The 25,449-nt window shown below is 32.3% G+C and overlaps 1 protein-coding gene and 2 pseudogenes across 1 annotated transcript; all 3 read left to right on the forward strand.

The window, feature by feature from the left end:
- Window positions 1-2,428: 2,428 nt before the first annotated feature.
- On the forward strand, window positions 2,429-19,964 carry LOC149577904 (eukaryotic initiation factor 4A-2-like; annotated as a pseudogene).
- On the forward strand, window positions 5,557-7,419 carry LOC149577905 (uncharacterized; annotated as a pseudogene).
- A 184-nt stretch (window positions 19,965-20,148) lies between the features above and the next one.
- Window positions 20,149-24,956, forward strand: LOC149577906 (lipase-like PAD4). The gene is made up of 4 exons (XM_089826425.1): window positions 20,149-20,392; window positions 20,497-20,824; window positions 21,413-22,069; window positions 23,803-24,956. Exons 1-4 carry the CDS (start codon window positions 20,334-20,336, stop codon window positions 24,622-24,624), a joined length of 1,866 nt encoding a protein of 621 aa, XP_089682551.1. The 5' UTR covers window positions 20,149-20,333; the 3' UTR covers window positions 24,625-24,956.
- Window positions 24,957-25,449: the final 493 nt, after the last annotated feature.

Genomic DNA, 25,449 nt, shown 5'->3' on the forward strand with positions numbered 1-25,449 from the left:
TGAAGAGACTCTAGGTTTACATTTATATATCATAGTAACCCTAGATGAGGGTTTTAATGGTTAAATTTCAAATGAAAATATCTTTCTTGGTACTATAAGAAATTGAATGGTATAGTACTATAAAAGAAAACCAAATTGGACTTGGCAATCTTCTATGTAATGAATTAATACAATTGCAGGTTAGCCTTCGATCTCCTATAAGTATTGTATGTGCCTTTATCCTAGACTTTACTCTCCCTTTGTTCCAAATGGATTTTTCTTTTATTGAGTGTCCAATCTTCTTGAGGGGACTTTTGTATCATTTTATGTAGAACTTTGTGTAAACATTGTCTTTCCATTTGAAGGAGTAGGGTTGGTTAACAACTTGGATCTTTAAGTGTACCATTCATTTGTTCTAACTTCTAACTGTACATGTGTGCTATTTTTTTTAATAATTGAACAAAGATTTCAAAAGAATGGTAACCCAACTAGAAGGAGTACTACCATTGAATTATAATGAATTGTAAGTAGGAAGGAATCATTGTTTGATGGTCATATTTGAGGATGTTAAAGTAGTGTTAGGAGACATTGCATGAAAAGTGTATTGAGTGATCTTGATATGGTAGAGCCTTATTTACAAAAATAAATGCCTTTGATTTTGTTAGGAAGGGCATATCATGATGGTTGGGGATGGAAAAGAATACTAGGTTACTTTGGAGTTGTTGGTGCTAGTTGTATCAATTTGTTCCCTCTTTCACTTTTTCTATTTAATTTGTTTATTTGTTGCTGAGATGGAGTTCTCATTATTTTTGGGTTCCAAATAATTTTGAGGTTTTTTGCATTTTTGCTTATATACTGCCTCTCCTCTTGGAACACAGGTGATTGGTTGATTTTGCAAATTTATGATATTTTTATCAGGATTCAACTATGTAGTTTTTGAGTCAATCTCAATGACCCATGTTTCATGAGATGGGTTCTTGTGAACAACTACCCATGAGAATGAGAGATGGATTCTTGTGAACTACTACTCATGAAACATGGGTCAGTAATTTTGACTTAAAAACTACACAGTTGAATCTTGATTGTAATATAACAAATTTTAGTTACTTTGGAAAATATCCTTCTCATCAGTTGGATAAATTTGACAAAAATCATTTACTTCCAATTGTAAATGTGCATAAACTTTTCCAATTCAATTGAAGAGTTTACATGAACAAGAAGCCCTAGAGGAGGAAATAATTGGCATGAATTGTCATTTGATAGATCAATGCTCATATTTAAGATTTTTACATATGGGAAACATCTAGATTAATTTTTTTTTAGTAAAGGCTTTATAATTAGATTTGGAAATCTATTTCTTTGCTTCTATTTCTTGTTTCCTTTCAATGGTTCAACTCTATTGCAACTCTTTGAATAGGCATGTCTTATTTGGATCTTATTTTTCTACAAACATTTCATAATCTTTCATATTGACAACAGTTTGTGGTACCATCTATGACTTCTAGGAAACTCATTTTTTCTCTTTATGTGCATAATTATCAAACAAAACTACAATTGAAGTTGATGTATCTAGCTACCATAGCTTATTCAAAATTTCAATCACCAACAGCTCATGTTCATGCTATTCTATGCTCTTCTTTTCATTGTAGTTGATGCTTATAGCTATATTTTTATTGATTTTAATTGTACAATATTATAGTCATTCTTATTGATTACTTCTTGTAGATTCCCCCAAATGCGGCAATGCAACCCAATGCACATTACATGCAACATCAACAGAAACAAAAAGAACTAGCACAGTTAGGGGGCTTTAGCTCAACGATGCATAGCTATGACATTTGTCTATCCTCTGATTGGTAAATTTCCTATGTACTGTGCACAATAGCTTCAACAAAAGCATCAACATCAGCAATAGTTATATCAACAACAATAGTTGTAGTTGTACCATCAGCATCAACAAGCTTTACACACTCACTATAGAATGAACTCTAGAGGAAAAAATAGCATACAAATTCTATTCTGTTAGTTAGGCCTCGGTGAATAAATTTAGCTAAATATCAAAAGTAAAGATGTCTTAGTTGTTCCCTTTAAGTTGCACTCCAAAAATTTTGTACCACATCCAAATTATTTCACTCATAGAATGTCTAGCAAATTCAGCAATGGTATATCAACAAATAATTTAGAAATCATTGATTTGTTATTATTTTAAAGTTAGATGTTGAAATTTTTTGTAAACGTAATAAGCTTCAGTACAATGGGGATACCAAATCTTTTAAATAATTGGTTGTTTGTGTGGTATTTATGTTATGTGAAGTTTAATTGATGTTAAAAATCATTATATTCCAGTTAAATGGAATAATTTTTCCTTGTATCTTAAGTTGGTTGGAAGTGTATAATGAGGATGTGATGTGGTTTACAATATGCTTGTTGCAGACTTAAAGACGAGGAACTTTATTCTATTTGGGAGGAAGTTATGCTACCTATGACTCTATGGGTTTTCAAGAAAAAATATTGTGAGGAATTTATGGTTATGGTAAGTGGGAACATTACATTTGTTGCACAATTGCTTCATTTTGATTGCATTGTCAAGAAATATGGGTTATATTTACAAAAGACTTATTGACCATATGCTAACATTAAAGAAATGACTAAATTATTGAATGATAAATTAAAGTGATTAATGGGTTGTTTTCAGATGGTCTGCACTAATTTATACTAAATTATAAGTTCTTAGTTGTTTGGTGACATCTATTTACACATGATCAATAGGTTTTGAGAAACCCGCTACTATTCAACAAAGAGATATTGTTTCTTTCTTCCAAGGTTTTGATGTTTGTGAATTCTACAATAACTAGATTACAATCTCCAACATTTCCAAGCACTAGTTTTGGCACCAACTTGGGAACTAGCACAATAGATAGAAAAAGTTATGAGGGCACTTGGTGATTATCTACAAGTAAAAGTACATGCTTGTATTGGAGGAACAAGCATCTGGGAGGAACTAAAAATTCTCCAGTCTAGTGTATATATTGTTGCGTAGACATTTGGAAGGGATTATGACATGATTCATCATCGTGGCCTATGCTCTGATTACATTGAAATGTTTATTCTTGATGAAGCAAATGAAATGTTGTCACACATCAAGGATCAGGTAATATTAGTGTTAAATTTCTAAATTATTAAATTGGTGTTGGATTTAAAGCCTTATTGAATTTTATTTCCTAAAATATTCCTTTTGTTCTTTTCATTTGTTAATTCTTTTTTATTAGATATATGATATTTTGTGCTTGCTCCCTCAAAACCTCCAAGCTAGTGTTTTCTTGATTACAATGCCTCCTAAAGCCCTTGAGATCACAAGTATGTTCATGAATAATCCAATCCATATTGTTATAAAGAGGGATGAGCTTATTCTAGAAAGTATTTTATAGTTCTATGTGAATGTGGACAAAGAGGAGCATAAGCTTGACACTACTTATGATTTGTACAAAATAGTACCCTTAGCACAGAGTGTGATTTTTATCAATACTAGAGAAAGGTTGATTGAATCATAGACCAAATGAGATCTAGTGATCACAGAGTTTCTACAACACATGGTGATATGGAACAGAATACTAGAGATGTCATTATGAAAGAATTTAGATTTGGTTCTTCTAGAGTGTTGATTACAACTGACCTTTTGGCCCATGGTATTGATCTGCAACAAGTTTCTCTTTTTATCAACTATGGCATGCCTACACATGCAAAAAGTTATCTCTACCATATTGGTCATAGATTCATAGTGGAAAATTTGGTAGGAAGGGTAGGGCAATAAAATGTTTCACATGGAATGACAAGAGAATGCACAAAAGTAATGGTCCTTACCAAATTTCTTAATGGACGCTTTTTCTAGATTAAGGTTCATTTTCCACCTCAAAAAAAAGAGGCCAAAATTAATAAAAAAGGATGATGCCCTTGAGCGAGTATTGGTACAGTCTTAAAGAACCCATTTTCTTTAAGGCCATTCTCTAAAATTACCAACAACAAAAATAATTAATGATCCAACATTGGGTCTAAACCCTATGAATATGTGCATCAATGTAATTTTAAAAATGAATGAAGATAATTTCATTGTGAAATCAAAGAGTCTAAATGATAGATCGCTACCCTTTTCAAAAAAAATCAAAGGGACAATAGAGGAGTACCTAGATAGTTTGGGTAGTCATGCAACAACATGTCATCTTTGAAGTTTGGATGAAACATTAGTTCCACACTCTTGCTATTTGACAAAATGAGAGCTGCAAACATCTTTCACCCTGCACGTTGTGCAAATAAATTCAAAGCATTTCTCCATTTGAAGTTACGACCTAAAGAACATTGTATATGAGATAAGGTTTGGACCAAAAAAGTGTCAAAATCAACAAAGACGTGTGAAATTTTTATTTCCCTCCACTCTTCTATCTTTACCACTTAGTGTTACTTTTTTATTTATTTTTGATTGGGTAATTATTAATCAAATAAAAAAATTGCATCTCAATAGATGCATATGGATTCCTACCATGGAACTAAAAATTAATAATCTTTAATGTAAGGTTGTGGAAATTTTAAGGTCAAAAAAATTAATAATCTTTAATGTAAGGTTGTGGAAATTTTAAGATCAAATTGAAGAAATTGTAATGGGTATAGTGATACAATTGTTAGACTAGTTTTATTTAAAATATTGTAAATAAGAAAGTTTAGAGTAGTATTTTTGTATAGAAAATTCAATATTTAATAAAAATATTATTTAAAATCTCAAAAATTTGGTGTATTTTTATTTTAATTATTTTAATTGGGTAATTAAATTTGAGGATGCATGAAAGTTAATTTTAATGAATTATTAAAACATCTTAATTAAAATGCTTCCATGGAACTAATATAGAGGGTAATGGCTTTTGAACTTTTTGTAAATATGAAAAAAGAATTAAAGGATACAAATGAAATGACAAAAAAAAAAAAAAAATCTAGTTGAACTTTCAAAAAAGAATAATTAAGGATATCAAAGGGATGAGATTTTAATATAACATTTTTTCCCCAAATTCATACATTGAATTGGGATGGATTTGGCACTACAAACATTAAATCTAGACACAAATAGATGAATTGTTAAGTGATGTAAGGTGCCAATTAAGTTGAATAAGGTAGAAAAGAAAACTAAAGAATATATACTCAAAAAATTGGTGATAGTACTTCAAAAGAGATCCAGAAAGATGTAAATAATAAAAATTTGAAATAGAATAAACACCTATAATATAACATATATTAACTTCATTTTTTTTTATTTTTTTATTTTTTTTTAAACTTACAAATTTTTTTCTTATTTTTTAATATTTTTTTTTCTTATTTGTTTGCGGATATATATATATATATATATAACAAATATGTACAATTAAATCGTTTGATAACTTATGATCTTTGATCATCATTGATTAAGATAAATATTAAAAGCTAACTGATAGTTCACAAATATTCAACTAAACTATATCATATACGTCTATGTTAAAAAATTCAATGATTAAATTAATAATAATTAAGCCGATAGGCTTCACTCCTTGGAAAATAATGGCCAGTTTGTCCGGATTTTTCGATGGTCTTACGCTGGGAAAAATGGCATTGTTAAGTGTTAGTCTCAAGTAAGGCTTTAAACATTTCGTGAGTATCCCTAGGGCGGCTCAGCGAAGGAGAGGGGAAACTTACTCGAAAGTGCGAGCGAGAAGAGTAGGTGACAAAATGTAGACTAGGGAATCGATAGGGAGAGATAAAGAAACCCCACAACACTGGAATCTCAACGACTTTAAATGTTTTTTAATGAGTTCCAATCTTTCAAATGATGTTGTGGCTTTGTTTTCTTTGATTGGTTTCAACAGCTGCAACTCTCATGGATGTCTGTGTATTTCTTTGCTGTTGATTATGGATTATAGAATAAACTGCAACTTTCAGGGATGCCTGGATATTTTCTTGGTGCTAATAATGGATAATAAAATAAACCATGCCATATTGATTTGCTTAAACAGAGATCATTCCATGCCGCGCAATTTCCTTTTCTGCTATGGTTCTCTTCATTCAGTTAGATATGCACAAACTTTAAGTAAGATACATAAAGTTGATGGCTCTTGACCAGTCTAAATGGATGGAGAAAACCAGCCACTCACCAATTTAAACATGTGACAAAATCCATTTGCAAGATAATTTTGTTGAGATCATATTCACAGTAGACATTGGATTGTGATGAAAAACACCACCAACTCCCCCATTTTGATCGAGCATTCTACTAATGGCCAGTGAGCTTGATGGAAGATCAGAATTACTAGAGGCAAGTGTGTCGAATATAAACAAACAAGATTGGGTAAAATAGATTTTTGTTGAGGTAAAGGTGGTATGGGAAAGATCAATAGTAGGACTAGAAAATTTTTACATTCATCAAATAAATTATCTACTCAATGAGATTAAAAAATAGGGGCCTTCAATTGAATTTTTCTTAGCTAAGCGCCTCATTTACCACTTTGAAAGGGCTAAGATGCTACACAAATCTTTACTAAGATGCTACACAAATCTTTACATGTCTTCAATGAGGTAAGAAAAACATATCCAAAGTTGAATTGTCTTCTTTACAATCGTCATTTTGATGTTTTTGTAAAATTAGGAAAGATAACGAGGCTCTCACTCTATTACATGCAATGTTGGAGGCGAACTATGTTCGAATAAGATCATTTTGAGATAAGTATTTTTGACATTGTTAAAGGAAAATAGACTGTAGGAGGTAGAGATTTCTATAGTTCACATCAGTGAGAAATGTTGCAATTCTTTCCTAGATACCCTTAAATTTACTCAGTTCACTAATGCAATGTGTAAAGCAGGGAGGGAGACAAGGCCTGGGAGATTGTGCATTTAGCAAAAACTATAGGGATTTCTCTCAGTGCAACACCCTTCAATGTGATATTGTATAGCCTTGGCCATTGTGGCAATTTCTCTAGAATTAGTTTGCTTTTCTTTGAGATGGAAGAGATGGAAATCATATTAGATATCATAACTTGTAATACTCTATTAGGAGCATATTGTGAGTGGGTTTATATTGATGAAGCATTGGAATTTTTAAATAGAATGAGGCATGGTCATTTTTGTCTAGACAAAACTACATCTACTACCCTGATTGGTGGCCTCTGCAAAGTAAGCAGAGTAGATGAAGCTCTCGGATTGGTGGCTATGATGGGCGGTGCTAATTGCACCCCAAATGAACTTACATTTACTACTCTAATTGATGGTCTCTATAAGGTTAACCAAGTAGATGAGGCTCTTCGATTAGTAGCTAAAATATTGCATGCTCATTGTTCTCCTAATATAATTATTTTCACTTCCCTAATTAATCAATTTTGCAAAGTGGGGAGGGTAGATGAAGCTATATTTTTCTTACAATCACTAGTTTAGTTAATCATTTTTCTTAAAATAATTATATTAAAAAAAGTAGTAAGAATAATAACATATTTTTATTTTCGTGGATAGACATGTTTGTTGAATGTGTTATTTCTTTGTTCCATATCTTTGTAAGGAATTTTCTTGTAGTCTTAATAGGTTGATGAACACAAACATTGTGTCTATATTGCAAATTTGTTTGCTAAGTTTTGGAAGTGGGTGTTAGGATTTATTATATCAATAAAAGTGTGATAATTTAACTTATCAGAATTAAGAGTGGTTAGATAAACTTATCTAAGTATTAGATAAATATTTAAAAGGTTAGAATTCTCACTATTTGAGTGAGTGTTGTGGCAATTAAGTTAGGAAAATTGCAAAGAGTGTGTATCTAAAATAACAAGATTGCTTATGCAAAGATTTATTTTATAATCAAAGGGGATTAGAGAAGGTAGGCTTTTGCATGGGAATAATTATTTAGTATAAAATATGGGTGGTGATACCAATTGTTGGAATAATCAAATGGGAAGTATACTTCTAAGAGGTTTGGGGGATGAATCAGAAGTATCACACTTTTATCCTCAAAAACTTTTAACCGAAAATAAATTGCATGCATGTAAACATATATATAAGAATAAAGTAAACACATGCATCATAACACATAACACCAAATTTGGTAACCCAAAAACCCTCCAAAATGAGAAGGTAAAACTGGGGTGGGGAGTATATCCACAAAATCACTGCAGCAATAATGTTTGACCACTTTTGATGGTCTACCCTATTAAAGGCATGCCCTGTCAAATACTTTACACTATGTCAATAGTGACCTGGTTAAAGGATTTACAAACACTTTACATGAAGTGTCGCCCTATTAAAGGATTTGTTCACCTCTTCAAAGGATCTACAACTTAGCTATTAAGCTAACCTATCAACATTGGATTTACCTTCTAATACAATTGCTGGAGAGTATTAAACTAAATAAACCTGATAGCTTACAATCCTTGATTGTTGAATTCAAGCACTTGATCTATTCATTCTAATTTTGATCCTCTGAGATTTGATATCTATTCAATTCGCTTGCTCTGTTCTGATTAACTAGATACTACAATGTTGCTCTGTTCCTCTAAGTCTTTCACACTTTACTCTGAATTTCACTATAGTTTACCCATACGCTGATCTCATCCATGCATTGAATGGGTTTTCATCCTCCTTTTAAAGTTTTTGAAGACTTAGGGTTAAGTATGGATCTATGATCCATATTGAATATTTAATTCTTGCTTATTCCTTGCACTTTCTTACTGGTTGCATGCCTTCTCCATTTTTCTCATTGGTTGCATGCTGATTGCATAGGAAAATGAAAATATTTTTTCTTACCCTTTAATCCCTTCGAGATTCTTGCATGTCGGAAAAAAAAAATGATTTACATATGAGTTTGTGAAGGCACAAACTCATATGTTGATTTTGTATTACTTGGCACATACTGGACTAGTGGTGCTCAGCACATATATAATTCTGGCTTCTCAACATCTATTGCTTTCTTGCTTGCTCAGCATCAACTATGACTCAACACCTATATATCACTCGGCTCATATAGTTCACTGGGCACTTGAAGTCACTCAACAATTGATCTTCACTTGGCATTTGTTGTATTCGGCTTCTATGTGAAAAATGGTTAAGTGTGTTGACACTCATTTGTCAAAACTGATTTGAGACCAACAATCTCCCCCTTTGACATGAGTGTCAAAAACACTTAACTAAGCATTATTTATCTGACCTTGTGAGTACATTATCCAATCTGTTCGACATATATACAAAATTTCAAAAAACTTGTTCAAAATTTTGTAAAGAACAATATACCTCAAAATTCTTATAACTCCCCCTGACTTTATGTGCCATTTCTATTTTTGTAACCAAAATTTTGTGTTGAATTTGTCTTGATATATCTGATCTACTCTTTGCCTTTGTCGTGTTTGTGTTTCCTCTGCCTACTTCCTGACATGTCCTATTTGTTCTACTTTCACCTATTCTGCATTTGCAAACTCCCCCTTTTATTCATGTCTCCCCCTTTTATATGTCTCTTTTTATTCATATCTCCCCTTTTTTGACACTTATGTCAAAGGGTATTAGGGGTTAAGACCATATTTTGCCAAAAATGTGCTATTTACCTCCATAATCATTTTAAGAGTTGCATCCCAATTCGCCAAAGCAATTTCTAATGACTTGTTTGGATGGTAGTCTCTATAGCAAGATGAACAAGTCCTTCCATTGTAGAAAGATTATGATCTTTCTTTAAAATAATCTCTACATAGGCTTGTTCTTTATGAAGTACTTCCAAGTGAGGCGTTATGGAGATTGTATCTACATCAATCTGGCCTTAATATTCACCTCTTCAGTTGTAAGTGCGGCTAATTCTTTTTGTGTGTGAAGCATTTGGACAAAATGATTCTCACTCTGAGCTAGGTCTTTTGGTAGCTGCATGCTAGAAATCTTTAGATTTCTCTCCAAGCTCAGGATTCTCTGACTTATCTCCTGTGTGAAGTATGAAAAGTCACACAGCTTTCTATACAGTGAGAATATATTTTCAAGTATCTTTCTCACATTATCAATTTTCTTTGACAATTCAACTTGAGACAATGCTATTTCACTAGCTATTTTCTCATTTACTTTTCCTTGAAACTTCCTTTCAAACCATTCCATGAGTTTTGCATGTGTCTCTTGGTCTTCACTTGTCACTTGGTCAATAATATCTGACAATTGTTCCATTATAGGCTTTGTCTCATCCGGTGACTGCAAGCTGAAGGCATCCATAAAGATGGCCTTAATCTCATGCAATGCTTACTTATGTTTATACTCCTTCCTGAGTATTTCTTGCCTCTTTCTCCTATTCAATGCATCCTACATCTCTATGATTTATTCAATGCTTATTGTCTTGGAGTCATAGGTAGGTATGACAATTTCTTCATCTAACTCAGGGTCTCCATAGTGAAGTACCCTGGTCACTTTGGTTGAGCTCGAGCCTGGCGTAGACATTTGCAAAGGTATTGCATCAGTGCTCGGCTTCTAAAGAGTATTTGTAGGAGTGTTTGCTTTTGTTAACTCTACCAATGTTTGTATTACGGCCTGCTCCTCTTCCTTTGATTTTTCCTCCTTTTCCTCATCTATTCTCTCCTAATCAATCACAATAGTTTGAGGTGTACCTGTTGACTATACTATAGGATCAAATGTAGCAATCTGTCATGTTTTCTCTATGTGTTTTACTGCCTCTACACTTGGCTTCTGTACTATAGTATCAATTATTATAGATGTATCGACTATTGCAATTGGTGGGAATTGTAATACATATTATAATATATTTAATACTATATATAATACTATAACCCTAATATACCATATATTTTATTTTATTTTGATCGGTAAGAGGCCAAAGCCAAGATCAATTATTATGTATTATTATTTTATTAAGCATGGGTAGATTCAAACCCAAGACCTCTGCAATAAGAGGCTCACAATTTACCATTGTGTTGTAGGCTCTTGCCTATAATATACTGCATAATTATATTTAATAGTATATATATTATAATAATAATAAGATTTATTATAAAATATGTATAATAATAAAATACTCTATAATAATATTATATATTAATATAACTTAGTTAGAACTACTAATTGCATTTTAAACATAGTTATATAACTTTTTCTTTAAATGTAACAAGTTCCAAAATTTAAATTTTTTTTTTTTTGCCACCATCAATTGGGTACCCAAAATGATCATGTACCTGATTAGGCTTGGTATTTACCAGCTTGTTTGGTCAACTAAAAAATCATTTTTTGGCATGTTTATCTAACATCTAGACTTCAATTGACCATCTGACGACTCGTATTTCATCCAAATTCAATGAAACAAAAATGGTTTTTGGATAACATTCTCAAGATTCAATCGAGATAATTATTCTCAAAATACAAGTTTGATAAATACTTATTACTTAATTTCTAATGGATATGCCTATAAAGTACAGATTGACTTACTAATTTAAAAACAACTATAACTTTCAAAAAAAAAAAAAAACTAAATCAAAAATATGTGTCACATTCTATGCCTTGCATACTACAAGGAAAAAGAAAAATAAAATTTCAATTTTGTAAAGTTTTGAATTAGTTGAGGTGTCAAACATGGAAGTTTTCTTTATTCTGAAAATGTTATAGTAGAAAATTAATATTTATTTATTTATTTAGAATACAAATAACCAAAGATGTGTCACATCTAGGTATGAGTCTACTTATTATATCTAGAATCTTATTAAAAAATATTATCATTTCATTTTGATGAAGGTGGTTAGACATACACCTACTTCTTATTTTCGTCTTGAATTTTTTGTACTACTAAATTAAAATCCAAAATTAAATTGACCAATCATTTTTTTGATAGATAAATTCTAGTAGTTCAAAAACTACTTTCATTTTCCTACATATTCTTTTCTTCTAAATTTTTGATATAAAGTTCATAACTACTTTAAAATTATGCATCAATTTGACATAACCTTGATTTGTTGGTTTTCAACTGCCACTTAAGGACATAGTTTGGTTGACCATGATCCTTCACATGTCATTCTCTATTGGGATTATTTAACTCATTGTCTCTACTCAACCATTAAACATTCTACGTGAAAAAGTTTTTTAAAAACAAAGATAAGTGGTCATGATCAACAACAACACTTTCCATAATCGAATGCCATATAAATTAAAACCCTAACAAATGTAATCCAACAATAGGTTTAGTGCAAACCATGACTTTCATTTGTTGTGAAATCAATATTTTCTAGGACGTTGATGTTTCATTACTTGTGCAAGCTTTTTAATGTAGTAGGAATCTCCATTTCCCACCCAAATTTACTATAATAAAAGGTCAATTAAATGAAAACAAACACTCACATATTTCACACTACAAAACCCCCCCTCAAAATGCACTATCATTTGAATGATGCTATTTTTTGTTATCATTTTTCGTATGAAAAACATATATGATTTTCTCATTTTATTTTAAGTAGTTGACTATACAAAGATTTTCAAATGTGGTCATTGGGCATGATCAATAAAAAAAGATCTAAAAATTACTCACAACAATGGCTAAAGAAGACCAATCAAATACAAACATAAATTGTTGATTGTATGCAATTAAATTTGTAAACTTAAAAAATAAAATTTAAAAATTATACATAAACACAGTGAATCTTTCTTTAGTTTTACCCTTGGAAATCATATTTAATCAATACTTCTCACATATGGAAATCACATTTCACTCAAAATTCATGGTAAAAACCATAAATGCCTCTACTTTCCCTGTATTTGGAGGCTCAACTCACAAATAAATATGGAAGGAACCAGTTCAAATTCAATGGTTAGAAAAACTAAATTGTAGGCATCTCATTCGCCCTAAAGTTCATACTCAATTGTCTCTCTTGTGCATTATTTGCATTGATTCTTTATTGTAGGTTTTTTTGGTAGAAAACCTAAGACATATATGCATGTAACACATAATTAGGGAGAAATTATATACATAGGAAGATGATAAGTTAACATGCAAGTGGACTATGTTTAGCACTTTATCTTTGTTGCATGAAAACTTAGGCTTGGGTCCTATGGAGGGGTGGGGGGGGGGCTCCCTTCAAAATAGAGTCGTGAATGCTGAGATTTTTAATAAATTTTAAAGACAAGTGATTCGATGAATCATGTATTATATTGTAGGTTAAAAAAATTAGCTTTGTGATTGATGGAAGTTGGAAAGATTTCATAATTTTAAAATGTTGAAAAGAAAAAAAACTTTACTTCCCTTCTAAATTTTGTTTTTTAGGTAGGAAAAAATGAGTACATTATTAACATGTGATAGAACTTTTCCCTAAGCTAGTGGAGCTATTTCTTGCCCCACCCCTTTTTCACCTGGTCAAATTAAGAGGGCTAAAAAATATGGGCTCCTATTTTGGAGTAAAATATTCTAAATATTCCTTTAGCCCTCCGAAAATATTATAATGGGATTTCTTCCCAAAAAAATAGAGTCCAAGCCCCCCTCATGGGACCCTTGCCCTAGCTTTCTTCATTTATTGCTTTACCTATGTTGCTAGAAAATTGTGCTAGCTAATGTATTGATACAATCATAGTTTTGTAGGATAAAATTTGACAAAATTGTCTATGTGTGATTAATTATAGTTAACGACAAGTTTTTCACATTTTTACTCAAAAAATCAAATACAACTTATAAGGTAAAACATTCTTTCTAACATTACTTGGAGTTTGTTTAATTGCATCTATAACCTTCTTGCACATTGTTGTGGTGATCTCAAAGGCTACAATTCACTCTCATTCATTTATCTTCTCTGAATTCGTAAAACAAATGTAAAATTGCATAAAATTTACAGAGAACTTCCTGTGCAAAAAGCATCTCAAACCCTAAAGAAGCAAAATAATAATGTGAAACAAAAATTATTCCTAAAAAATGTGTGCTAAGCACATAGGAAAGAAAAGAAAATCTGATATAATTTTGAATGAATATTTTGAACAATTAAAAGATGCCAAAAGAAGGTATTAGATAAAATAAACAGCATACTTAGTGCATTCTAGGGGGATTTTTTTGTGGTGATATTTTCACTTTTAGGAGTTGCCACAATCCTGTTATAATTTTTAAGTGTAGCAATTTGCAGATGGCCTCAAGTGTTCTATTCCATGTGCTAATACAACGAAATTCAGATTTTGGAACTTGACTTAATAAAGCCTTCCAAAAAGAAGACAAGAACATTTTGTAGAATCTTCCAATATTATTATAGTTATTATTTTTAATTCTTAAACTCGTGACAGAATTAAGAATAGCAAATAAATAAAAATTATAACTACAAATAAATTTTAAAAATAAAAAAAGTATTTAGAACTTCAATAATTTTTATTGTGGAGAATAATATAACATAGGCAAATGAAAAGAGTAGACATAAGCCTATATATAAGCAAAGAGTAATAATTTTTTTACAATCAACAATTTTCATAAAACAAAAAACATTAAAGAGGATTTATTATATGCCTGGTTTAGTCTCCTCCGTGCCATACAGGCACCACGTATTCAAAACAAATTAACTTTCAAATCTGCAAGTGGTTGTGGTAGACGAATCTATGTTCACAACCAATTCCACCAGCTTTTGACTAGGTTTATATTTCTACTCTTCCGAAAGCAGATTTAATTGTTAAAGCAGTTTTCAGTGGTCCTGCTGTTACTAACTCCAATATTTGTTTGATTTATTAATGCATTCATTAATACATTCGTTTCAAAGAATTCATTGAACCCTTAAAATCTGTGTACATAACAGTGACAATTCTTCTTTCCTCGCTCCTTCCTCTTCCTTGTCTTGGTGACCTCTCTTCCACAGCTATTTTGTATTTTTGTCATCTCAGTCCTTTAGCTATTGACCAACATGAGAATCGTGTCATGACTCCGCGTCATCTCAGTCCTTTAGCTATTTTGTATTTTTGTCATCTCAGTCCTTTAGCTATTGACCAACATGAGAATCGTGTCATGACTCCGCGTTCTACTCATTTCGTGCATCTTTCTTCTCCACTTGTATTGGCGAATTATCTGAGGAACCCTTTTTCACTTTCTTACTTCTTAGACGTGCCTCACAATAATTATAGATTAAACAATACCAGTTTTTATAAAAATACCACTTTTGATTTAGAAGAGCAATTAAAGTTGACCTTATATCATAAACATTGTAAGTTGATTTGAATACAACTTAAAATAATTAATATTCATCTTTTCAATCGGCTAGAATCAACAAACAAATTCATTAAACTCAATATGCCAAAACAAGAAAATCTTTTGTTAGTTGACCCTTCTCGGTGGATACTAACACTAGAATGATTTCCCTATGTTAACCAAGTGAACATGGTTAATACTGCATCTTCGCAAACTTCCTTTGGTAACCGAGTGGACTCAGTTAACACTGGTTTCATCCAACTTTCCTTTGTTAACCAAGTGAGCTCAGTTAACACTCAACTTCTGTGAACTTTACTTTGATACCCGAGTGAACTTGGTAGACACTGTCTTCTAAACTTGGTAAACACTGGAATGCTTGGTAGACACAAGAAATTGTCTTCATTGCCCAAGTGAGCTTGACATACACCGACCGGTAAAGATATGACATTTTGTGTAACATAAAAGACAATATACAATTGATCAATTGGTTTCAACGGTTTGCTACTAGTATTCACCAAATGATCAGTAACTTAATCATACCTCGACATAAATTCCAAAAAATATAGATATGATATCTACACTTATCCATGAACACAATCCTAATCTTGCATCACTTAACCCGTTATATGCCAACTTTAATGTACTAATAATATCCCTGTGATATACAAAATTATTGTCTGTCATGATCACATAAACATATGTTCTCGTCAATGGAAAAACATGTCATGAATACAACATACTGAAGCACCAACCAAACCTCTATTCCTAATAGTCCCATCATCACTTCTTGACTCAATGTTGTCCAAATTTTATCATATCTCTTAATATAAAATTTAATTCCAAAAATTCCAATTAAATTTACAAAAGACTAACTTACTATACCACAATTTATAAGGTGTATACTTATATTTGAATCTTAACTAAGATAAATTTAGTGCCTATACATTTTTATGGACAACTTCATTCCAATACATGTTAGGAAACTTGGCTTCATCAAGTATGGTTGTGGCGATTTCTTTCACTATTCTATTATTACTTTCCACCCCCCACCATTTTGTTGATCTTTTCTTGTAATATCATATTCCTTTTAATTTCATTTTGTTCACAATAGTCTTCAAACTCTCTTTGAGTATATTCTCCACCTTTTTTTGATCTAAAACACTTTATCTTTAAATATGTTTCCTTTTCATCCGCTTTTCTAAATTGTTTACACCAATCAAATACATCTTAGTTGTGCTTAAAAAAAGGTTAGCAATTTCATTTTTTTATAGTCATAAAATAATAGCATGGAATATCTCTCACTATTAATATCTCTCATCCTAGTAGGACTACATAAATCCATATAAACTAGTTACAATGATCTAGTGGATAAATTATATTTTGATGCAAAATTAATCTTTGTTTGTTTCCCATATTGGTACCCCTTGTAAATGATGTTTGGTATCTCGTAATTGGGTGGCACTCCTTTAACCTTCTAATGTTTACTTACTTTTACTATATTGTCAAAGTTGACATGTCCAAGTCTCTTATTCCACATCTGACTTTCTTCAACTCATCCCATAAGGTAGATATTATTTATTTATCACTATTTGTAATGCCTTTTAGGTTATAAAATTTTAAGTTTTTTCTTACCTCTTGTAATTGTCTTCCATGGTTTCTTCTTTATATCTCATACTTAAGCATTGAACAACACCATTAAATCATTGTCATAAATCTGATTAGAACTCAAGAAGTTGTTATCTAGGACATTGCAAATAAACATATTTTCATCTAACAATAAATTTCTTATTCATTTGGTCTATCTAAAAGTATTATCATCATATCTAACATACTCGCCATCATAACATTCATGTTTGGTGAACTTCCCCCTATCACCAATCATGTAGTTTTAACAACCACTTTTTATCACCCACAAATGTTTCTTTTTGGTGTGCATTGTTATTTCAACAAACATTAATTTCTTAATAAGCTTAACTTCCTTTGGTTTATGAAAAACTAACTTAATCTTGTTCATTTCTCAATATCAATATTTCTTTTATTAATTTAATTTTCAATATTCAAATGGCTAAGTACACCAAAATTATGATGGTTAAAACATCTCAAATTGACAACATGTCCAAAAGAATTTCTAACCAAAAGGTTTGATCTCCTTCTTATCAAAATATTCCACTTATTAACCTTAAATATTTGTATTGATTACAAATGAAACAATAGGCAATGAAATGAGAGATTAAACTAATTGGAAATATTTTGTGCACAATTAACGAAATTTTCAACATGTTCTTGTTATTCTTAGCATGATTAACAACATGTGAGTCTTTGACTTCACTTTTGTGATCATAATTTTTATAAGGTTGTGCTTGACTGCTAGTACTATTTCATGACACATTTGAACTTTGCCCAACATCAAACCCTTTGAGTTTACATTGTTATTTCATATTTTGCAAGATTCTTTCTTTAAACATGACAATATTTTCCTCCAAGATGACACTCCTCTATCTTGAATCCCACATTTTCCATAGTAACCTCTTCAATTATATTTCTCTCAATTTGTGTTTTCAAATCTTCAATTCTTGGAGATAAAGCCTTGTTGATGATCTTATTAGAGGAATTAAAAAAAGTAATAGGGTGCCAACTAAATATATAATCTCAATTTTTACCCTTAGGAAGAAGATGAATTAAGCCTTTATTAATCTCACGAGTCAATGAAACTTCTTTAAAAGATTCTAGATAAAGAAGATATAAGCCACCTTTAATTTGATGCTCCATTGTTTAATATAATTCGATAAAGAACCCATCAATTCCATGACTTTTATTAGTGGCCATGGGAAACTCGACATGCTTCAAATGCTCTATAAAAGATGATGACTAGATTGATGAAAGGAACCACTTTGTGTTTCATATGTAATTTGAATTTATTTAAATATCTATTAATACTTTTCACTACATTTAATGAATGCGTTAACCTAACCAAGTCCATGCCTATGCAGAATCCTACCAAAATGGGCCATGTGTTCTAATCATTGTTCACTCTTTGCTCCCCCCCAAATTACTAATTTTATAGAAAATAAAAAATTGATAATTAAAAGTCTATTAATATATTGCACATTTACCAATGGCCACCCACCTTTACGCTAGTAGTTAAAATACATATACTTTAAATTGAAGAATTTGTGCAATTTTATTGATATCCATGACATACAAGGCCATAAAATTGTATGGATTCTTAAAAGAATATATATTGGGTTAGTTGTTTAGATTTTTGAGATGGTTCTAGGGTATAGTTATAGCATATTTTAGTAGGTAGTGAGAAACACATACATGTAACACTCTATGACCCCTTTGTACTTTAGGAATCCAATAATGTTCATCTTGACTACAAAAAGATATAAAGAGTTAAGTAGCATATAAGCAAAAGTAGCATAAACACAAAAATGTTATACCAATATTCAAGATGCCATTTAAAAATATAAAATAAACTTAATTAGCTTTAATCACTAATAACACTTGACAAACCTAAACAACAAATTAAAATGTTTATCTTACTAAGGGGAACACTTTTTTTTTTGAACTCTTCTTATGTATTATACAATAAGTGATCTGTTCCATTCATTCTTATTAAAGCTAGATTCTTCTAAATGAAGAATTGCTTGTATAACTCGAGTCAATACATTTAACTAAGAAACTATAGAATTAAATCCCAATAACAACATAACATGTTCTATATAGATTAGTTGGCTACATAACCACTCCCGCTAATCCTTTCCACACTTTCTTTAATGACATAAAAGATGGAGAGGAAATTTTCCTTTGCCTTTCATGTGTGACAGATTTCCATACCATGCTTCGCCACTGGATATAGGGCAACATATATGCACCCCTCCCAAGTGTTAAATAGTGGAAGACTTTTATACTTCCATTGAATAATGGTGCATATAAGTTGTCCCATAGATGGTGCCCATGCAAGAATGCATACGCTAGAATGAGAGATGAAAAAACATTTGAATGTGAATGTGTCACATAGAAGTCAAGATGGTGCGATTCTTGAGAAGATGGAAATAGCCTCCATTCTTTGACATTAAAAAAATAACAATAAAATTCCCTACTCACATTGCAGAGGGAACAACATTATCTTATAGTTTAATATCTTGTACTATTGTATGAGATAAAGACAAGAGTGGGAACAGCAAAAAGCTTGTCAATTTCTGATTGGAGGGGATAGAAAGACACGGCAAAGAAATTGCATAAAAAGGAAAGGAAAGGGAGTTTTGTAGTCCACAACACACTATGCCATAGTTTTTGGATTTACATATGGTGACAGTGATATGAGACTACCTCGTACTCTTTTTCGAAAGATGCTTGGTGCTATAAACGAGGCGTACATACCCTACCCCCCCGGTGGGATTTGAACTTGTGACCTCTTTTTCAAGAGTACTAGTTCTTCACCACTAGGCCAACTTAGGCTGTACAGGCCAACTCAGGTTGTACGAAGAGGGGGATAAAGATAAGAATGGGAATGATAAAAAGCAAGCATTGAGATATTTGACGCATTTTTAGATGTACTCCAAATCCATTTCAACATCATCAAAGAATAGGAGGGAACTTTCCTTTGTATTTCCTGGCTGATGGATTTCCATGGCGTACAATTACAATGCTGAACAGCTTAACTTGTACTTTATCCACCAATCGGACAGATATCAAGTCTTGAATTAAAACGTACTGTCTTGAATTATAGTGACTTTCTACTCTTCCGAAAGCAGATTTAATTGTTAAAGCAGTTTTCAGTGGCTCTACGGTTACTAACTCCAATGTTTGTTTGATTTATTAATGCATTAATAAATATATTCGTTTCAAAGAATTTATTGAACCCTTAAAATCTGTGTACATAACAGTGACAATTCTTCTTTCCTCGCTCCTTCCTCTTCCTTGTCTTGGTGACCTCTCTTCCACAGCTATTTGTTTTTTGTCATCTCAGTCGTTTAACTATTGACCAACATGAGAATCGTATCATGACTTCGCGTTTTACTCATTTCGCGCATCTTTCTTCCCCACTTGTATTGGCGACTCTTCTTCGGAACCCTTTTTCGCTTTCTTAGACGCGCCTCACAATATATTAAGATTAAACAATACCCCGTTATTTATTAAAGTACCAGTTCTGATTTAGAAGAGCAGTTAAAGCGAACAAGCAAAGCAGGATATGGATTTGCAGAGCAAATCTCGGCAAATTGTGGATTCCGATTCGCCAACCACGCCCCAGTAAGTATGATTTGCATCTGTTGTTGATTGGTTCATATTATTGCCCCTCATCGACTACAATTCCCATGAAATGGTGCTGATAATGCAAGAAAATGTTTTTATAGGTTCAGTGTTGGTGTTGAAGTAGCGGCTTTCATTGCTTCTTGCGGGATCCTGCACAAGGCTTGGGAGATCTGTAGTACTGTTTCTAGAAATAATGTAGATTACTTTGTGAAAGAAAATGAAGGCGTAGCATATGTGAGCTTCCCTTCTTTTTCTACAGAAGACTTCATTGTCACAGGTAGCAGCAGATATGGAGAATACGATATAAGGAATGAGAAAATCTTCTATGACTGCCTCAAGGGCGACCACGCTCATAAGCCGGCCCTTGTTCATGAGGGAGCTCTCAACCGATTCCGCCAAATTCTCGAAAGACCGGATTCCCAAAAAGAGGTAAAGGTGCTCTTAATTTGTTCCTTAACTAAATGCTTCCGTTGTGTCATGGGATCCCTATGATAGTTCTCCCTATACCCACCAGCCGTAATCTTTGCCTATATCAATAAAAGTAAGGCAGTTGCAGGTTTTGTGATTTTCAATAGGCATATAGGGTATTTATTAGCGTAAGCTTTGATTCATATTTATTTTTATTTCTGTTTTGACAATTACAAAATTTGCACAAATGATCAATAAAATTGTATAATTCTTCCAGTTTTTGTTTTTCACCTATTTGATAAATTGATAAGAAAGAGATTTTTCCACATCAAGTTAAATAGTGATATGGCTATCAGGATTTAACTGTGTAGTTTTTGAGTCGAACTCATTGACCCATATTTCATGAGTAGTAGTTTAAAGAAACCCATCTAATAGAAACTACACAATATCACTATTTGATAAAATTTTAATAAATATTTAATTAACAAGAATTAATAAACTATTATTGAAACATGAACCTAATAACTTGGGAGCACCTATCTTGGATCATTTCTTAGATATCTATCTATCTGAAAATAAGTAATCCTGTTTGTTTGTTTGCTCCATCAGATGAAAGAATTAAAGGCACAAACCATAATATTTGTGGGCCATTCCATGGGAGGTGCAGTTGCAGCCCTGGCATCTCTCTTCTACCTTCAGAAGAGGGTGCGAGGAAAATCCTATTTCTGCATCACATTTGGTTCAACTTTGGTGGGAAACGCTGTTCTTGGGGAGGCCATTGAGGGTCAAGGTTGGGTAGGAAATTTTTGCCACGTTGTCTCTAACTTTGATATTGTTCCTAGGATACTCCTTGCACCATTTGCTTCAATTGTTGACCATTTGAATGCAATTACCCCTCACTGGGGTAACAACGGAATGGGCACTGAATCACTTGTAGTAACGAGTCTTGTTGAGAAAGTGTTATCGTACACATCTGATATGACAAGTCCTTTTAGACCCTTTGGCACTTGCATGTTTTGTTCAACCAAAGGTGCGGCTTGTATTGATGACTCTGAAGCTGTCCTGAAGATGCTGCATTTCACTATGCAAGGAACTCCTTTGCATCAATATGTAGACACCTGTGCTTCATACGACGCGGGCTATGGAAAAATGTTGGAGGCTGTCACCCATGCTTTGCTAAATGCAACGCCATTTGCAAACTCTGCCAAAGATCCCTTCAAGGCAGGAATGGCGCTGGAACTGGAAGCCATGGCTGTTGGAGCTCAGGTAATCTCACAATTTATGCTTTGTTTAGCCTGTATCAAGAAATTCAATTTTTCATATATTCAGATGTAGGGATCCTATTATGCTATTAGATTCTCCTTAAACGTAAGAATCCTGTGATAAATGATGCAATTTGATTCCCCTTATATGTAAGCATCCTTATGATGAATGGTACACATGATGTTAATGGTGTTGTGTACAAAAAAAATAGAAGCTGCTTTTCCACTCTAATAGCCATGTCTAACCTCCATCCATGTCTAACCTCCATCACTATCACAACTTTTTATTAGAGATCCCTTAAAAGTGACTAATGAAGACGATCTATGTAAAATCATGCATTTTTTAACAGCCTCTAAAACGCCCACTTTCACTATATAATCTTATTTAGAGATAAGTTTGCTAAGTCTTTGGAGATACACTTTAGGTTTAATGGATGGGCATTCATGTGCAAAGGAGTGTTCAATTTTTTATTTTGAATTTTTTCTAGAGGAAAGGATTCTGCCATCCAATAGTTATGATAGGAATTGTTGACTTGTTACCTATATTTATTGACTAAATGTCTAATTCTTTTGATAACATAACATCAGGGGTCGTGAGCTTAAAGTTGTTAGTACAATGATGACTGCTTATAATTGAAGGAAATGTATCTTTAATTGTAAAAATCAGTCATTGATGTGATGCTACATCAGCTGTATAAATATATATACTTAAAACCTTAATTATAAACATACCACTTACAAAATAAACTGTTGTAAAATATTAAAAGTGATTGGAAATTTCCTCATAAAATTTTAATAAAGGTAAAGTTAAAAATATTCTGTGAAAAATTACAATATGGGATCTTCCTCTTCCTATAAAAATGACCACTATTCAGCCAAAGTTTATTGTAAAATGACTCACATATCTCTGTAAGCCTAAGAGATGAAACCTGCGTTGCCATTGCCATTGCCATCTACATCGTCATGTCTCTATACGTCCTGACTTTCTTACTCTACAAATCCATAGTTTGCATCCCCGTCCATTTTCTTGATGTTCATAACTTTTAATTTAATATCTTTATTTTCACTAACCTTCAACAAAAACTAATAAATGGCATTGTAGTATTTCCATGTTTAATTATTACTGAAGATATTATTTTAGGTCTTTTTCTTCCTTCTGTGATAGTATTTATGTTCACTGTTCATATAATAAATACTTTTTGATATGCCATTTTATATCTGCACATGGTTAAGGGTGAAGATGGAGTAAGAGAGATTTAATTATATTAAACAATGTTGATCTTTTGTAATAATAAGTCTTTAGTTATGGTGAGTCTTGTTAATCTGAAAGACAAAATGACAATATTACATGTCAACTTTACTTTTTATTCGGTTATTGATTCAAAGTATCAATAATATTTATTTATATCATTAAAAATAAAATGAGGCGGGATCGTGCCTTGGCCGAATGGATTCCGCTTAGTCCTTGATTCTTAACCAATGAGACTAGGCAAAAAAAAATGACCTCCATAAAAATAAAATAAAAAATAAAAAAAATAAAATGATGTGTTTATGCCCAAACATAGATTTAGGTTTATATACTTGATATTACGAGAGGCCCACCTGGGCATCCACCCAAAATTTGCTTAAGCCACATTCCTGGACATTTGTTTTAATTGATGGGGTTGCTTCTTGCTTCTCTACATTTTTAACCTCTCATTCTAAAGAGTCTGATTAGTTTTCCTTTATCTTTATAAGGAGAATCATGGTGCATCTATTGCTCTCAAGGAATCTGGAGAGAAGAAACATGAGCAAGATACGAACGTTGAGAAACTAAATGAAGAGTTGAGTAAAATGCAGAGTCATATGGCACAGGTGGAAAGGTACAAGGCAGTTTGTATGAGTTCCTCTGGCTACTATGATTCTTTCAAACAACAGGAGGGACAGAAAGATATGCAAGTAAATATTTTCCGAGAGAAGTTGGAGAGATTCTGGAAGGAGGAAATAGTTGAAAAATCAGAGAAGCATGTGTTGCCGAGTGACTTGAGAAGCAGAAATAAATGGATCAACGCTGGCACCGCATACAGAAGACTTGTAGAGCCTCTTGACATTGCCCATCACTACCGTACACGGAAAGACACCACAAGTTATCTTTCACCTGAGGTGAGACCCCGGCATCACGAAGTTCTTGAGAAATGGCTGAAAGAAAAAGAACAAACACGCGGTGATAGAGGGAAAAAGGATCGCACAATGTTTGCATCCTTGACTTCAGACTCCTGCTTTTGGGCTCGCATTGAAGATTCTTCTCTAGCGTTGGCAAATGTCCTGCAACAGAATAACCCACTTCAAAAAATGAAGGACTTAATGCCAACACACCTAGAGTTTCAAAATACTATCCGGAATATGATCCAAGATAAGAGTGTTTCTGAAGAGGTTTTCTTAGAGGGGAGTAGCTTCAAGAGTTGGTGGGAGCTCTCCAAAAGGTTCATGACTTTGTGGGAACGGCTAAACCCATCGAGGTCTCCTTTTCCAAGCACTCCTTTGGACATCTTCATGCAAAATAAAGAGAACAATTCATGAGAAGGGTCCTTTTCTTCCTCTTTGTATGATTTGATTTTCTTGTATTGATAAGAAGACATTATTTTTCTGGCATGTTAGTAGTAGTTTGGGGAAAAAAGTCAACTTTGACTATTTAACACTTTTGGTCTAGGAATCAAGCTTAATGTGATGTTTAGGTCGTTCCTAGTTTTACAAGGTAACTATGATGTCATATAGTGTTGACACACAATCCTAAATTTTATATTCGTGTCTCACAGCATGGGATGGTGAGGATGTCTCCTTGATGTTGGAGAAATTGGATTTGAAACTTCTTTTTTAAGATCTTTTATAAAATATTGTTTTATCAAAAGAAAGGCATTTATACCATTTCTCTTTTACAAAGAGCAAGAGAGGACTTATAATTGTTAAGTGAACTAATATAAGTTGAGTGTATATCTGCTCTTTTATTAAATAAATAATAATAATAACATGTAATTGTTATTCTTTTTATCAATAGTCATATTTTTAATTAGCACATAACTCTTTGATGCATAGAAATAAGATTATGTGAGCAATATTTTATTAAAAAATTACTTATACAATCCATTCTAGAAATGATTTGCAAATGATCTCGTAGATTGTGCAAATTTACTTGTCCTAAATGTATAGGAAAATAATGGATTTTGCAATTTTCAAATGAGAAAACTATTAAGCATTTTGTATACTATTCATCAACTTGTCTGTTTCAATATTGTTCATCTAGTACATCTTTTTTATTCACGATGCTAATCAACACGACCTAATCAAATCATAATGGTAAAACTTGCAATGCACATTTTCTTATTAATTTCTTTGAAATTGATACAT

The sequence above is a fragment of the Cupressus sempervirens genome, chromosome 1 (assembly GCF_028749045.1).
Source record: "Cupressus sempervirens isolate cs-2001-9-10 chromosome 1, ASM2874904v1, whole genome shotgun sequence".
In the NCBI taxonomy this organism is placed as follows: Eukaryota; Viridiplantae; Streptophyta; class Pinopsida; order Cupressales; family Cupressaceae; genus Cupressus; species Cupressus sempervirens.

Bases quoted from the DNA above. Each gene is read 5' to 3' on its own strand.
- LOC149577906 (XM_089826425.1), top strand. From the start codon at position 20,334: ATGGATTTGCAGAGCAAATCTCGGCAAATTGTGGATTCCGATTCGCCA. The intron at 20,393-20,496 runs GTAAGTATGATT...ATGTTTTTATAG, and splicing joins GATTCGCCAACCACGCCCCA to GTTCAGTGTTGGTGTTGAAG. The intron at 22,070-23,802 runs GTAATCTCACAA...TATCTTTATAAG, and splicing joins CCATGGCTGTTGGAGCTCAG to GAGAATCATGGTGCATCTAT.